This window comes from Lagopus muta, chromosome 1 (assembly GCF_023343835.1).
Source record: "Lagopus muta isolate bLagMut1 chromosome 1, bLagMut1 primary, whole genome shotgun sequence".
In the NCBI taxonomy this organism is placed as follows: domain Eukaryota; kingdom Metazoa; phylum Chordata; class Aves; order Galliformes; family Phasianidae; genus Lagopus; species Lagopus muta.
Window position 1 is genome coordinate 109,543,627 of NC_064433.1, and position 17,524 is coordinate 109,561,150.

Below are 17,524 nucleotides of genomic sequence, written 5' to 3' on the forward strand. Positions count from 1 at the left end.
GCAAATTACAATATTTCCATACTACTTGGTGTAGGAATGTGCCTCAGCTCTAATCACCATCATTGATTATGTAATCATCATTGTATGAATGTTCTAAAAGGCTTTGGTTTTAGATCATATGTGTAAGTCAAAAGGAAATGAAGTTGAAAATAGGATTCTGAGGGGGAAAGTGTATCTCACAAACTAGGAATACAGAAAATAATATTAAGTGCTGGCTGGAGGGCATCAACATACCTGCCAGTCAAAAGAGTTAATTATCCCACTGTGTTTAGCACTGATGTGGCCACACTTTGAGTATTGTTAAGGTCCCTGAACCCTTCCAGAGAAGGGCAGCAGGACTGGTAAGAAAGGCTTATTTCTTGTGAGGACAGGCTGAGGCCTCCCATCTGGAGAAAAGGAGGCCTCATTGCTTTCTGCAGCTCCCTTAGGAAGCAAAGTGGAAGGTTAGACTCTACCCTTTCCTTGCAAGCGTGGTACAACACATGAAAATGGCAATGAACTGCACCAGAGGAGAATCAGACTGAACCAGGGAAAAGCATCTTTTCCCTGAAGGTGATCAAACACTGGAACACGCTTCCTACCAGGGTGGTTGATGCCCCATGAAGTCAGTTTTCAAGGGGCATCTGAGTAATGCCTTAAAAATATGCTTTATGTCTTGGTTAGCCCCAAAGTGATCAGGCAGCTGGATTTGATCTCTGAAGGTCCTTAACTATTCCTTTTTTTCCTATTTTTATCCTGTTCTTGCACAAAAGTAATTATGCTAACTGCATGCACGGAGTTTCCAGCCAATAGATAAATGTTATGGTTATTTGTTGTCTACAAGCTGATTTATCCCTTCCCAGCATCTATGTGTGCAGTGATTATGGCTTCATTACACTGTGTAAAATATCGTAGGCAATGCATAAGTGTGCTGGGCTTTAAAGCTAGACCTTCCTAAGAGGGGATAAGGATCCATTTCCAGCTTCACAACAAAATTCCTGCCTGGGATCTGTCTGGATGCACAACCATAGAAGGCTGAAAAAGACCTCTAAAATCACCCAGTCCAACCATTAGTCCATCACACCGTGTCCACTGCTCATGTCCATCAGTGCCACATCCGCACGGCTCTTGAACACCTCCAAGGACTGTGACTCCACCGCTTCCCTGGGCATGTTCTTTTTGAGAAGAATTTTTTGCTAATATCCAAATGAGATCCCCTCTGCTGCACTTTGAGACCATTGCCTCTCATTCTCAGTGATCTCCTCCTGCTCAGAGACTATTAAAAAAATAAATAAATAAATAAATAAAAATTCCTTCCTTCCCTGGCTACCCCCAAAGGCTTTTGAGAAGCATGTGGGTAGGGGCACAACTCTATGCCTAGGATTCTGTGGGGCTACTAGGAGTTCAGCATGGGGACATGCAAGTTTTATTGCAAAAACTGGGTCAACTGGTTCTTCCCAGGGCAAGTAGGTAACACATGAATGATCTCTCTCTTCCCAGGGCAGAAGGCCTGCTGACGCAGTAAACATAGCCTCAGGGCTTAGTGGTCAATCACCTTTTCTTTTGTCGAATTTTCTGTTTCTGAGGAACTGTTTGTTTGAATGTTTGTTCATTTGGAAATTTTCCATCCAGATATGTTATGTCTTGATAGGAATTGCTCAGAAATGAAGTTAAAACACATTGTCTGAATCTTGTCAGCAGTTGCTGCTTTGCCAAAAACACTCACAAAAGGCACTGTCTTGATTTCTTTGTGCCTGATGGTTCTTGTGGTTGATGACTCCAGCCAGATAGATTATATATGCTTGATAAGAGCTCTGCTGAAGGCCTACTTTGTTCTAAAAAAGTAAACATTCCCACACTGCATGTTTCACTGGGCTGGTGCAGATGAACACTATTTTTCCCTCTCTTCATTCTTCCAGCTCTCAGCTGGATAAAGATGTTCCATGAGCATGAGCAGCAATTTAGCAGGCAGGTCTGCCTCATGAATGGACTGAACATTTAAATCCACTGAACACAAACAAAACCCTGAAGTTAAACAGTCGTGTGGGATGATGTCAGGAGTTTATGAGACCTTCCTGGAGTGCTGGCTCCTGGCCACTTTGTACAGAAAGACTCAGTAAATTTCACCAGAAGGGACTATAAGTTTCTGGCCAGTGGCCAGATCTCTTGACTGGTTCAGAAGATTGGCAGCCATGACAGGACTGGATTTTCCTCATAATTCTGATAAGAGAATTCATTAATGTATTTTTAATTAAAGAGCAACTTCCTGAGCTGCAGCTAGTGCCAGGTGTACACAGAAACATCAGAATATATGTGGAAAGTGAGGAAGCACTGCAAGAAGATAATGTCTGTAATAGAACTTTTGGTAATTTGCTAATATGGAGCCTCTCGAGGCCTGGTTGGATGGAACCTTGGGCAACCTGATGGTGAGTGGCAGCCCTGCCCATGGCAGAGATGGGATTTGAGTGGGCTTTGGGGTCCGTTCTACCCAAAGTGATTGTGATTCCAGTGTTGCTGATATTTTGTCATACTGATCTGAGCTGGCTGTCTAAGGATGTGTCCAATATAAATTGATAAAAGTGCTTTGACTTCTCCTTGTTCTAGAGGCAGCTACAGTGCTCTGGGAGAAGTTCAGACTTTTTGTCTCCCTTCTTTCATGTCTTTTTAATTAATCAATAGCCATAGATATGAGAAGAATAACCTTGGCGTTTTGCAAAAGCAGTTTCTACTAAGGTTTTCTGATGTAATATGAGCAGTGAGTATAAGTGGCTAGAGACACGGTTGTTGAAGTGGGAAAAAAGGAAAATATTTTTCAGTCTTCAGCTCACAAATTAAAAGATTTAAATAAAAAATCGAACTACTCTAAGGATGGATTTAGGTTGCTCAGCAGCAATGTATGTTTTCTCTCGGGGCTTTCCATTTGTGGTTTACCAGCCATCCCACAGTGAAAGCCTTTCGCTTTTCTGTGAAAGTCCATTTCTTCGAGTCTTCCCACAGCACAACAGAAGCGATGCTTTTCTGTGCAAGGTGTTTAAGTTGCTTGGGAGGTAGGATTCGTGTGTGCTGATGCCTTTAACGGAAGGAAATAAAATGATGCTGATGTTCAAGTGCAACACCAGCTTGGGACAGTGAAGCGAGGGTTTTGGTTCTAGAAGTGGGAGTGATCCTTGTATCTTGGCTCTGTTATGGGTTCCTAAGGTGGGTGAGCAAAGGATGTGTCAGCCAGCCCAGGCTTTGTGCTATTTTTGAGCTACTGCACAGCTTTTGCTCCACTTGTTCAAGGTGTAGAGCAAGATGTAGCAAAAGCTTGCAGAGCTTCTGTGTTTCATCAGTTTCTTCTTATCTGAGGGCTTTGGAAAGGACCACTTGTATGCCTAGAGGAGTTCAGTTGATAGTGCCTTAGCTGAAGCATCGTTCTGTTGTAGCTTGTCTTGACTGTGTTGATAGACTTAGTGAAACATAAAGAAGAATTAATAGGCTTTTATTTATAATATAAACATAGTATGTGATGACAAGCTGTTATTACAGAATTTCCAAGTAACAAACAGCTGTCATCTTGGATTTTCTTGCCTCCAAAAACAGCTGGAAACTTAAACCAGTTGAAAGTATGGATTTTGCAAGAGCAAGCTGTTGTTCTTAGATGTATTCACTATGTGTCATGAAGTAAAGCCAAAAGTAAGAACTTCTCTGATCTAAATTTTCTCAACAGCATACTGTGGAGTGATTGCTAGGTCACCCCTTACATCTCTGAAGCACTATGATTTTTTTGTACTGGTAGAAAATGCAGGAAGAAAATTGTTGTTATAGAAGCCTTCTGTCAGTTATGTTGGCGCTAAAAAGGTTACCCAAAACAACTTCACAGGATAGAGAGTGAGAAAATGGCTCACTGAACCACCAGGAAATGGTTGCCCCTCACATCTGTGCAGGTGGCAGTCACATTTCAAATGTGTTCGCGAGCTTGCATTCTGTCTTCAGCAAACACTGAATAGATTTTTGCCTGAAGATTAAATATGGGCTCAGAAGATTTCAAACACTTAGATTAATGGACAAGAGATAAGCGAGAAAAAGTGGATGCTTAAGATTAATGACATGCTGTAAGTCTACTTAATCTGAAACATATTGTGAGCTAAATGTCCTGCCTGGTAGGGTATGTTATGGTTGTGAATAGGAATGAAAGATATGGCAAAAATGGAATTAATAAATAAAAGAATAGCTTTCTTTTTTTTTTTTTTTTTTAGCAATAAAAGAACAGACATTGAAAGTTAACAAATATACAATGCTTTTCTAACATGAATAGACAAAATGTCTTTAAAACATTATTGTACACAGTTACTTGCAGACAGGAGACATGAACAATTATTTAGTTATAGCTTGGACCTTTTTAAAAATTTTTTCTATCCTACTCAAACCGGGGAGTGAGCTCAGATTGCATCAAGTGAGAGCTGTACTTTTCCTTCCCTTGAGTGTCACAAAGGCTGAGCCCATGAGACTCCTACCTAATACAGACAGTGCAGTTAGCCAACTCTGAGCCCACATAGGGGTATTGTTTCAACAGAAGGTGTCACCAAATGGGTTTTGCACAAAGAGAGAAAAAGATAATTTTTTTTTGCTTCACTAGGATTTGAAAGCTGATCTTGATTTAAAACAAACAAACAGAAACTTCCTAACCTGTGGTTGACACTGGGCAGCCTTCTCTATATGGAGCTAGGACAAACAAGGCTGTGACTGCAGAAATAGTAGAATTTTAGTCTAGCAACTGCTGCAGGAGTTTTTCCTGGACTCAGTATCATTACCACCACCCACCCCAACAGAAAAGGACTAATATTGATTTATTCTCCTTCAAAATTTTAGGCTATCAGTCACACTGTTCGCTATCTTCATCTATTTGCTCCAGCTCAGTCGGATCTGAACAAGTAAGGCACAGGCAATGGCATGTGGAAGAAAATGCTGTTCTTCACTTTTCTTCCCTTTCTTTCCTTTAGCCATCAACATGACAAGAACATTCATGGTTAACATATTGATTGCTTTGCACTCCTTTTTCTTTGGTGAAAGGATGAGACAAGAAGCATTTAAAAAAAATAAAATAAAATAAAAAAATCAGTTCAAAACTCTCCCTGGGTGCTGCTGGCCTTAAATAAAGACAAGCTGAATTGAACAGAGCCTGAATATGGATTTCTCGTTTCATCCAGGCAGAGATATGTTGAGGTAACCCTACATCAGAGCACTGTTTTTAATCTGTTTTCCACAGTAAGCACCAGCTTCTGTAGCAAGTTGAAGTCTCCTTTTTGGTAGAATATTCAGTAAAGAATACAATTTTAATATCAAGTGCTTTTTAAAGGAGATTTATTTTTGTTTACACATTCAGTGCCTAACCCAGCCACGGCAAAACCTATTTTACTGGGATCAGGTAAAGATAGTCTAGCTCATTCTGTACGTAATAACATGTAGCTGGTGAAACCAACGACAGAATGTACTGTAGATAGAGAAAGGTGGAAAAAGTTACAAATCTCACTTCGTAGAAAGTCCCTCAGTTTTCTTTTCCTTCTCATTTTTAGCTGCCTTTTCACATTCAGTAGTCACTGTCAGCGTAAGGAGAAGGAAACAGAACTTCCCATGCTCCTGAAACATGGCCACTTGTACTCAAAACAAATTCCTCGGTGGTGATGGCGAGAGACTCTAGAACAGAGTAGCTAAGTGCGAGGCTCACTGCTCTTCCCCAGCATAAGAGCTCAAAACACTGGCAGCTATCACTGAAAACCATCTGAAGAAGTTAGCAGGTGTTGAGACACAGCTCCTGGTCAGAACAGGAATCCAATGGACTTTGGTTTTTCTTCTGTTGAAGAAGCTTTTTGCCATCAATCTTGGCACACTCTGCAGAAACCTGTCGCTTGTATTACAAGCAATGCTGCTGCTGGGACAAGGGGTGATGCTCCTCTTGGTGCACCTCCAGCTGCCTAAGTTGTTGGCAGATGTTCCTATTAGATAGGTGCTGTAAAAACAAAATTACTGATTTTTAGAAAAAAAAAAAAAGTTAAAACAACAACAACAACAACAAAAGCCCACATAAATAATCATCTCCTAGTGTTATTTTTCCTTTATAATTGGTGGAATGAGCTGAAAAGAAAGAAAGGGATGTCAGTGGCATTTTTGGTTTCTTTTAAGGTAATCTCAGATAAAGAGATCATGGAATATCCCTAGTTGGTAGGAACCCATAAGAATCATCAAGTCCTACTCTCGGTTCCACACAGGACCATCCAAAAATCAGACGCACTATATGTAGCCTATATGTAGCCAAAAGAAACTAGCTTCCTGAGGCAGCTCTACAGGCAGTGGAGGGATCTCTCTGGACAGCAGTCAGAACAGCAGTTTTGGATCCAGGTCTGAATTTCTCCTGAGTGGAGCATCTTGCCCCACCAACTACAATGCACAGCTGGAGAGACTAAATCCCATGGAGATGAAGTTAGGCTTCTTTGCATCTTCCTCCCATTTCCAAAATCTTTTTCTTTCTAATAGCAGCTAGTCTCAGTAGATGATTCTTGTTCTTGCAGTATTCAGGATTCCACCTCCCAAAGCAATCTGATCTTCATAGTCAAATCACCAGTAGCAGAAACATACCAGTGTTGAAAAGCAGAATGCCATGGCAGAGCTTCCTGTTGGGTGCAACCTCTGCAGTGCCTTACTCCCTATCACACAGTGCGCTTGAAAATCTCTGGTGACAGCTGAATTGAGATGGAATTTCTCCAAGAGACAATCTTCTTGCCCCAGTGATGCACCAGGTACTTCTAGGATATTTATCATGTTTTCTTTGTTGTTTAAAGAAAAAAAGAAAAGAAAAAAAAAAAAAGGCCAACAGCATGCTTGTGCTGATGGAGACTTGGTAGCCTGTTGCAGTGCTCAACTATTTCCCTTAGGGAAGCTGTTTTCCTAACATGCATTTTAAATCTTCTTTGTTTAAATCCATTGTGCCTGAAAGCATGTTGACCATGGGGTTAGGACAATAAATAAATTGTCCTCTGTAAAGACTCTCCAAAGAAGATTGTTATTTTGTCTGTATGTTATTGTTTAGAGGGGAAAAGGCAAGGACAACCAATTTTTTCATCAGTGATCATTTCTCTGGTTTTGGTCTAAGTTGTCTCCAAATTGGGATCATCAAAAGACTTAGCACCCTTTCCCTTCAGTGTCTTCCACAGCTTTGTTGGCAGAAAATTGCCCTTGGAGGTGTGACAGATTCTGATAGTAAGAAAATATAAAAGCTGCTGTCCCACCTCCTCTTCCACAAACAGTACAGAGTTGTGCCAAGGAAAATACAGTGTTTACAAAGCGTCTTCATTTTGTTTTTATTAAACAAATTTTGCTATAGCAGCTTTCAATACAAAATAAATATTTACTTTTATGTCAGGGTTTTTCTAGGTACGGGTAAGCCCAGAAACCTAATTGCGTAGGGCCTGGTATAAGTCAGAGGAGGAAAAGGTTGATGTTTAACGAACTGCTAGGATTTATGCTAATGCAGCACATAGGAATGAAGAAGAAATTGTTTCTTATCTGAAGAGATATAAGTAATCCTTCTTTCTACATGACCTTCTGTGGGAAACAGTGCAGTGTCTGTTGATATTTAGCAAACACAGCTTTAGTGAATCAGATTGTGATTGCATGATGGGCCTGCAAAACAACTGACCATTGATCCAGTTTGCACGACTACAACATTAGTTCTTGACATTTTTCTTTTTAAGGGTTATTTTGCTTCTGCTGGATACTATCAATTGGTGCATTCACTGCATCTGCTAATGCAGACTATGCTTTCTATTGTTTCAAATATTACAAGCTTTGGTAGAACCACAGTATTTTGTGTCTGTTCTGTAAAGACTGTTAATGGTCTTTTGGTTTCACCAAAAATTACCAAATTAATAGGCAAATATTTCATGCCCTTTGTGCACTCACTAGTTGGCTGTGCTGAGCTTGTTTTTCCAAATGTCTTGGATTTTTCAATTTTTTTTTTTAACCCCTGCTATATATAATGAATTGTTAAACACACGCTGTCATCTTGATTATGAAAATGTTGAAAGTCTGAACCTTGTTTTTCCTTGGAAATGAGTGCTTAGTATTTATTTGTTTGTTTTAACTGGCTGTGTACAGGCTCAAGTTCATAGACATAAAGTAAATTATCTGTCTGTGTAGCTAAGCAAAAGACTTTCAAGGATATGATGCCTAGCAAAGCAGGGAACAACCCTTTTATCATGGGTACTGACATGATCAGTGGTCGTTGTTATCTGGGCGTGAGGAATCAGCATTTAAAACAATTTTTCAAGTTTTGCCACAGTATCTGCACAGCAGTTACAAAGTTGAGGGGGAGGGTGGTAAATGCTCTTTGAACAGCAAAATGGGCTGCATACTCTATTTCCTTACAGTCTAGGTCATTGTTTCAGCAAGGATAGATTTTTGGGTTTGAACTCCACTGCTCCATGTTTTGGAAAAGAGTTGCACAGCTCAACTTTCTGAAGGAAGAATGTGGCCTCTACCAGCTCCTGCAGGAGCTGGGCAAGAGCTTTTCCCCACTTGACCCAGGTCTTCCCTGGAGATTTAGTCAGACAAATAAAGGGCCTCATTACCTGTGTATGACACTAGTTGAGAGGATCTCCGTCTCCGCAGCCAGCAGATTAACACAGTCAGAAAAGCCATCAGAATAACAACTGACACAACTGCAGCTGCATGAGCACCTTGTCCGCTTTTTGCTGGGTCTTTATGACTTTCTGTGCTGGAATCATTGATTGGTCTAGATTTGTCTGTGTCAAGAATAAAATAGAAAAAGGATGCAATAAGTTGTAAACTTGCTCATTTCATATCAGGCAACGATGTGACTATGTCTTACACACACACACAAAAAAAAAAACCCTGAGGGACTAATTATTTGTGTTATTCTTCTCACTGTGGTTATGAAGGTATTCCTTTTGAGCAAGGCCCATCTCTATCTTAGACAACTTGTTAATATAATCATACAGTGCCACTTCATCCCACCATTGTCATCATATTGCACACCTTCTTCATTTTCATTCTTCTTTCCTGCCAATCTCAGGATATGGCATGCTAGAGCTGAGAAAGAAGGTGGTGGGAGCCAGAACTAAGAACTGCAAGGAGATTGAACAGCCACCTCAGGAGAAGTTCTACCACTGCAAATAGTTTATCTCAGTAACATAGCTACTCAGGGACTGTGACATTCACTATTGATCTTGTAGCTGTAACTTTTTTAGAGCTTTTGTTTTTTAATAGTTTTCAAATTTTGTGAAAAATAGTGCCTAAATATTTGTGTTCCTACCATTGGTTGCTAACATCAGCTGTAAATAGCCTATTGCACTTGTGATACTAGAAGTGTTGTTCTATTGGGGTAATGGTAACTGTTAGCTACAGGCCTCCTTTAAGCAGTGCACTGAGTTGAGTTTTGGAGACCGAAAGCAGAACTTCAAAACTAGACAAGGCACAAAGCAAATATGAGTGCTACAAAGCCATCAGACAGAGAGTTCAGGTATTGCAGATCAACTGCATGGTAACATTTGAAGAGTAATCTAATGCAAGGAACCCAAAGGTAGAATCTAGTGACTGCCTTGAAAAATAGAGCTACTCAGTACTATTGTCAGGACATACTCAATGGGGTGCTAGGTTTATTTTTGAAGAATAAATTCTATAGCTAAGAAGATAGGGAAAAACTGAGCTTTCTTAGTGTTTTTTTTTTTTTTTTTAACTACTGCATTTTTTTAATGCCCTTGTTAGTGCATCTTTACAGACAGAGCCATGCTGATTGATATATCAGCTATTTAGAAAACAGGAGGTGTCACAGAGGAACTTACAGTTGGCTGATGTGTTTTCCTGCAGTATTTTATTTTCTATGAAGCACTCTATTTGCATATCAAAAGTTGCTTTAACCTTCAGTGTGCTCAAAACACTGTAAGTGCCGTTGGGATGTTGGGTGATATTAAAACCTGACTGAGACAGGCGTGTGTTGTCTGTTCTATTTATCCAATAAACATTTGGTTCAGGGTATCCATTGTCAGATCTGCAGATGAAAGTCACCTCTTCTCCAGTGTTGTTACTGTTTCTTATAGGCCCACTGAGTATTGGTTGGCTGTAACTAGCTGGAGAGAAAGGGAAAAGGAAATGGCTGTCACAACTTTGAGATGTATTGGAAATATAGAATCTTGACATGAATTCTGGATCAGAAGCTCTGGGTTACATGAGACCCTCACAACTTGAAAGGAAAACATTTGTCGGGCTTGGTACATAAGCCAAAGTACTGTGAGAACTGCTGGGAGGGCAGAAAGCTGATGCCAATTTCAAAGGATGAAAGCAAGTTTCTAAACTACCGTGACCCAATTATCTGTTAGTGCATACCGATGACATATTTATCAATTTCAGAATAATGACTGTATGGTATATTAATGACAAGTTGAGAAGAAACAAGCGAACAACACTGGATAAATGGTTGTTACAACTGTAGATTCTCTATCTGTAACATTTAAAATAAGTAAATTTCATTCCTGCAAAGTATTGAAGTAGAAAATAGAATATCCCAAGGTGGAAGGGACCCACAAAAGATACGTTTCCAACATTAGTACGTGCTTAAAGACACTATGAAAATGGCACTAACTAAAACCACTAGAATTAGAATTTGGGCAAACACATGCAAGCAGTAACAGTTCTTACCTGCTAGGCTTAGAACCACTTGCTCCTGGTGAATCACTCTGGTATATTCAATTGTCTGCATCACTACACATCGGTACGTACGTTCATCGCTCTTTCTGACATTAAATAGTAGTAGAGAAAAATTGCCATCTCCTAGTTTATCCCATAATAACTGAGTCCTGTTTTTAAACTGACTGCATTGCAGACTTTCATTGTCTTGACCAGAGATCAGTGCATGCACTACTGAACATGGCTCTGTATCTTCATCATCAGCTATTTGCCAGTATACTCGCAGACTGTCTAAGCTGAATTCTCTTCCTGGATAAATGCAACTCAGTGTAACGTTGTCCCCAGGTTTACTGATGATCTTCTCCAGCGCAGTAACTGCAAAAATAAAAAGAGGGAGAATAAGGGGAATTTGCATGAAAAAAAGTTGGGTTTTTTTTTTTTTTTTTTTTTTTTTTTTTTTTTTTTTTTTTTACGTACGTTCTACCACAATTGGACTCAAAAGGGAATGGCCTCATGTTGTACCAGGGTAGGCTCGGGCTGGATATTAGGAAATATTTCTTATCTGAAAGATTGGTGATGCAGTGGCACAGGCTGCCCAGGGAGGTGGTGGAGTCACCATCCCTGGAGGTGTTCAAGAGCCGTGTGGATGTGGCACTAAGGGACGTGGGCAGTGGGCACAGTGGCAGCAGACAGATGAGAGGACTAGATGATCTTAGTGGTCTTTTCCAACATTAATGATTTAATGATTCAGTGTCTCCAGTATTTGTATTCTAACAAGTGATGATGCTCACTTCAGTTGGTCCTTCTTGACCTGCTCCTCTTCATCAGTGGCTAATTCTATGTGTCTATTTGCCTATGTATTTTCCAAAGGGACCTTTTACAGTATAAAGCATTCTGCTTATTTATTCCTCCACGGTCAACTAGTCTAATTGTTCCCAGCCCCATGGCTGGAGGACAGTCAGACTAAACTGGCTGCAGACACATACTCCAATCCAAGTGCATCAATAGTCACTTTGTTTGAATAAGAAAAATGCTGTAGGGAAATCATAAGGACTGGAAATACAGATAAGAGAGTGCTACTGCTATTTTTAGAACAAAATAAAAAAGGCAGGTGAAAAAAAAAAAAACAACAAACAACCAGGTGTGTCTCAAAGCGGGCATATCTGTACTGTTAACGTTTTTTATTACCTACAGGCGTCACCCTCTGAACAAATAAACTACCATGACCAATATACAGCTAGTGACACGTCCATTAGACACTTACAGCCCCTGAGAGCCACCTGAGATAAGACAGTACCATATTTGGTTCTTAGTGCACTTTTCCAGGCCTCTAGTAGGATAGATGAAGCCTCTTCTTCTGGTGAGTAAGTGGTTTCAGAATGAGCTCACCCACTTCTGAAGTGTTGGGCATCTGGCTTAAAAACAGTGCGGGGAGGAAAGCTGTGTCTGCTTCCAGGCCCATGACCTTTCCTGGGCACAGGGAGAAGCAGCAGGGTTGAATAGCAGCAGGGATGTTTCTCAGACCTGGGGAAACTCCTTGAAGCAGTGGGAAAAGTGATGCTGCAAAAAGCATTGCCTGGAGGCACCTCCTTTACTGGTCTTCTATAGGATGGGTCAGCCAGCATTCACTGAGACAAACTAGTACAGTTTGTCCTGTTTTGGGGGATACGGAGTTTCCTTGATGGCATTACATGCTTCCTAGTCATTAAGAAAGAATGGAGAGACATCTCTAGAAATACTTAAATATCACCAGGTGACGTCCTTTAACCTTATCTTTATTCTGAAAGTGAAGTTTAGAAGTGTAGTAGATGATGTGCTAATTCTGGGCACTCGACACAGTAATGGATAATTAAGGCATATTATGAGCACTGACTTGATGCAAGTACATGAGATTGGTTATCAACATCCACTTCTAAGGACTTCTGTTGGTGCTCAGACATATATAAGTGGGGATGTCTGTGAAGCAAGCAGAGCAATTTGAGTAAAACTGCTAGTCTGTAGGAACTGCTAGTTCCTTGCTAGTCTGTATATGGGAACAGGCAGAAACTGATCTTCATTCCCTGATGTGTACCACAGGAACATCTCATTGAGGAATTCTCATGAGTTTGCTGAAAACATGCAGGTGTTTAAATTGTAATTCGCCTATTTGGCCAAAAACTTCGAAGAGGGGCAAATTCATTTTAACTGAAGGGTTCTCAACTTACCAGCTCTCAGGATGTGAAGGAACAGTAACAGAAATCCGTAACTAAAAGAAAAGGAAAACAGAAATGTTACAAGATAGGTGTTAGTTTCTGGATTGTTTACACAAACGATAAGCATAATATTGATTGTTTCAGGAGCATAGAAGTAGATAAATAAAGTAACAATGACAATTATGCAAATTCCCCTTAAAGTATTTGCATTTTTGACAGCTGCCAAACTTCTTGCAAACAACACAACTGGGGTGGGTGGCTGAAGCCACAAATAGAAGCAAAATGCACTGATATTGGAATCCAGAGCAGAATAGCTGATGTTATGCCCATCTTATCTGCTGAAGGCAAACCACCCAGATGGACAGGAAGCCCCACTATCCCTGGGCTGTACCCCAGTCGCTGGAAGGTGAGCAGCTGTGCAGGCTGAGTTTTGGGTCAGAGCCTTGCATCCTGTTGTTTGGAGTTATGACCCTGCAAGCAGCAGTGTGTTTTCTGCCCTCAATCAAACATGTAAACAGGAAACAGTGATAGTGTGGAGTCATTCAAAGGTTTCGATGGAAAGCGCTTGGTGTGTTCTATTACTTTGGAGAAGTAAACAATGAGGGACCTCCCCAGCAGAGTTGCACCTGATAGTTGATAAAAGAAAACCCAGTTTCGCTTACCTATAAAGCCTGAGTAATCTTATGCTCTCCTAAAATAAGGCTTTGAGAAAGGTGGAAGTGTAGCCCTCAGTTTAGCAAATCTGCAGTCAGCCAGAAGTGCAAGTCTCCCATGTGTGTATAACTAAATACTGCATGGAGGCAGCTTTGCTTGCGTTCCTGGCAGCAACTTTGGGTGTGTGTGGTTTCACGCTACATTTTTGCTGTATTCATCCTCTGCAGAAGTATCTGTGTATCTTGTGCCAAGCTTGTAAATGTCTGCCTCAAAGCTCACCTGAGTGTGTTTCTTAATCCTGGGTTGTATTTGTTTTGCTGTTCCCCACCCAAGTTAGAAATTCTGGATGTAGCAAGTCATTTGCATTAAATGGAAAACGACAATTGATCGCTCGTTGTGGGACTCCGCAGGGAGTTTCCCTTAGGAGGCATTTGCAGATATCAATGAATTCTTAGTTAATCAGCCAGAATCCACTTTTTAATACATACGAGTAAATCTCATTTGTTGTTTCAGTAGATTATGCCACATATACTGTTGGACAGACCTACGGATGCTCATTCTCTGAGGACTTTGCAGCTGTGGCTGTGTGGGCTGTCTCAGCCCATCTTCCCCTTAATGCCAAGCTTCTGCTGGAACGGGGAGGCGCTCTTGCCTGCGAAGAGCAGTGAAATCTCTCTTTGCACTGTGTGTATGTGCAGCTCATGTGTTCAACACACTAACCCCTTAGCATCACTCTTTTTAAAAAATTATTATTGTTTTAAGGATAGTGTAGGAGTAGTGTAGGAGTTTTCTTCTTTTTTTCCCCACACCTTCTTCTTTTACTACTCTTTTTTTAATATCATGCGAAGTGGGAGAAAGTTGTACTTCCTCTTTCAAGCATTCTTGCTCAGTAAGTTAACTCTTTCTACCAGCATCTCAGCTTTGTCATGAGCTACTTATTCTGTAGTCAAAAGACAGTGCTGTTCTGGTACAAAATAGCCCGATAAAAGCTGACCTCATGCTTGCAGTAATGACTTTGTGCTTTTGTTCCATATGTATGCTTTACAGCTTTATCCCCTCTGTTGCAGCAAAATCCCTTTTCCTCTTGCTCTCGTTGATATACGGACTGTCTGTGACGCTTTGCTGCTCTCCTACTGTTCAGACAGCACCAATCCATGCCATCGAAGCCACTGGCCCCTCTCCCATTCATCGCTCCGTAATAAACTCAATGCAGCTCGGGCGCGCGATGGGCTGACAGCCCACACACCGCTCTCCCTATCGGGTTGCGGAGCGGCTCGGAGATACCCGGCTCCCCCATCCCCCGAGCCCCCTCAGTCACTCTCGCTTTGCTGAGGACCCCCGCGAGGTTCCCGCCCCCGGCCGCCCGCTCTCCCGCTTACTCACCCGCGCCGCCTCATCGCTGCAGCTGGCTGAGCCGCGCTGTGCCTTGCCGGATAGCCCGGGTCAGGCCATTCCGCTTTCCCCTCCTCCGCCGGGGATTTCCGCCTGCCGCGGGGCTGGGACTGGCTGAGGCCAGCCCAAGGCTCGGGGCATTGCCCTCCCCGCCGCTTCGGAGCTGGAGCTGGAGGTGGGAAGGGAGCGGGGGGAGCCCCGTCCGGGTGGAGTTGGGACAGGTTGTGCAATCTTGCCAGCCGATGGAAAGCTGTCCTGGTTGCTGGGGCTCGGCTGCCAAATGACGTTTCAAAATGACTTTCAAGAGAGATTAGGTTTATTCTTGGTAGGGTTGGACTGATGATCTTAGAGGTCTAATTAGTAAATGACCGTAAGCAATATTTGAGGTGGCACATGATCATGCTTAGAAGGTGGAAGATCTAAGTTGGCTTTGAAAGCGCTCTGATAAAGGTGTTGTAGCTGTAGATGTTTGAAAGCCACTGTTCCCATTCAACACGTTTGGCATCTGGCTCCATCTCAGTGCCGGTGTTTGGTGTGTTTGCTGTGAGCCTCCTGCCAGCTGGGCCACCTTTGCACCCTCCTGTCACCCCCGTGACACATGGCACAAAGCTCTGTGCTGCGAATGCATGCTTCACTGTTGGTCACAAAAAATGATCGCTGCATTAATATTTGTTTGGTTTTGGTCTTCGAGTCGCCCTGGGAACACCAAATATTTTGTCCATGAAGACAAAGAAACTCCAGTATTAGGCAAGGCTGCAGACCTAGTGATTAGTAACTGTCCATGGCAGGGGATTGGACCTAGATGATCTTTAAGGTTCATTCAAACCCAAACCATTTCTTGATTCTGTGATTCTAAATGCTATTTCCATTGCTAGCCCTGGGCAAGGAAGAGAACTAAGCTTCAGATGTATGAGCCAACAGTCCTTCACCCTATCTGAACGCTACTGATACACTGCATATCATTAACCTGGTTCTGGCAGAGTTGACTTAAACTTATGTTGTACTTAAAGATAGACAAGAATTGCAGTTGGTACAGAACGTGTTGTTAGCAGTCAATTTCTGTCTTGCAGTGAAACATGTCATAGAATCACAGAATGGTTTGAGTTAGAAGGGATCCACTGTCCCAACCCCTGCTGTGAGCAGGGCTACCCCCCACCAGCTCACGCTGCCATTGCCCCATCCAACCTGGCCTTGAGCACCTCCAGGAATGGGGCATCCATCACTGCTGATGGGTAATCATCACTACTGGTCATTCTTGTTCTTCCTCACTAGCCAAAAAAAAAAACAACACAGAGTCAGAAAAGGGTTGGAAAGGAGAGCAGAGCTTACAATAGCAGGCTGATCGCAGTTTCCTGAAAAGGTGTTATGGGGATTCCTTGCTCTGATCACAGGTAAAAAGCTTGTTTGCTTGCACATGAGATAATGCATCAAAGATACTGTTGTAGAAATGGAGTGAGTTCACATGCTTTGGAGTGTGAAATGCTTTTTGGACAGTTTTTCTTTTTTGCTGTTTTAATGCATTAACAGTAAGAACTGCAAGAGAGCAGCCACAGCTGAAGACCAAACTCAAAGCTAAATGCAGAGGCCTTTGGGTAAGGAGCAGGAAAAGGAATGTTTGTTCCTGACCATCCAGCTGTAGATGTTGATTTTCAGGTCAACTTCTTCAGCATGCCATTTCTTACCTCTCACAGAACATGTTAGGAATGAGGAAATCCATTAGTGCTCAGCCTAGATGCCAGCGAGTAGCAGAATCTTGACTGAGATGCATGAAGCGACTCATCTCTTGTTCAAACTAAAATATTAGGGTATATAGGTTCTACCAATACTAAGTTCAAGCCTCAGTCTTCCTAAAAGGTAGTAAGATTAGATTCATTTGTACAAATAAAATCTCTGTTTCTGATCATTACAGCTTTCTGGGAAGAGAGTTCATGAAATTCTAATAATTGATAATAATGCTTAAGAGCCATCTTTGCAATAGCTGAACAGGTGAAACGTTTTCAAACACAAATATGTTTATATAAGAAGTCAAGATTTAAATTTACTCTATGAACACAGGTATAAAGGTATAAATGGAGATATTTGCTCTTCAAATAAAAAAATGTATATATTAATTTCACTGATTATCAGTAAGGATTTTTAGAAGAAGGTTACAAGAAAAAGTACTGTTTGTCATTTTGTCGATCTAAGTGTCACTTATGTATGCCTTTGCGTCAAAATTATGTTGCCAATGAACTCTGAGTTGAGATACTCAATGTTGAGTTGAGTACTCAGTGTACCGGGGGTATGTCTGTTAATGAGGGTGGATACATATAGGACTAGGGGGAACACTTTTAAACTAAGACCCCTAAGACTAAGGGAAGATATAGGTTAGATACTAGGAGGAAGTTTTTCACTCAGAAGGTGGTGATGCACTGAAACAGGTTGCCCAAGGAGGTTGCGGATGCCCTGTCCCTGGAGGCATTCAAGGCCAGACTGGATGTGGCTCTGGACCCTGCACATAGCAGGGGGCTTGAAACTAGATAATCTTTGTGGTCCTTTTCAACCCAGGCCACTCTATGATTCTATGATATAAAAGCACATTAAGCATGAGTTTGGAAACTGATACAGTGTTCTGAACAAGCAAATAA

The 17,524-nt window shown here is 41.6% G+C and overlaps 1 protein-coding gene across 1 annotated transcript; it reads right to left on the minus strand.

Moving 5' to 3' along the window:
* Positions 1-3,463: 3,463 nt before the first annotated feature.
* On the minus strand, positions 3,464-15,154 carry ICOSLG (inducible T cell costimulator ligand). Its single transcript, XM_048955981.1, has 6 exons — positions 14,889-15,154; positions 12,864-12,904; positions 10,672-11,034; positions 9,819-10,103; positions 8,586-8,759; positions 3,464-5,968 (listed from the first exon to the last, which is right to left on the minus strand). The coding sequence occupies exons 1-6, from the start codon at positions 14,900-14,902 to the stop codon at positions 5,958-5,960; spliced, it is 888 nt and encodes a 295-aa protein (XP_048811938.1). The 5' UTR covers positions 14,903-15,154; the 3' UTR covers positions 3,464-5,957.
* Between the last annotated feature and the right edge of the window lie 2,370 nt (positions 15,155-17,524).

Bases quoted from the DNA above. Each gene is read 5' to 3' on its own strand.
- ICOSLG (XM_048955981.1), bottom strand. The intron at 11,035-12,863 runs GTAAGTTGAGAA...TTATTTTTGCAG, and splicing joins CCTTCACATCCTGAGAGCTG to TTACTGCGCTGGAGAAGATC. The intron at 8,760-9,818 runs GTAAGTTCCTCT...TTCTTGACACAG, and splicing joins GGAAAACACATCAGCCAACT to ACAAATCTAGACCAATCAAT.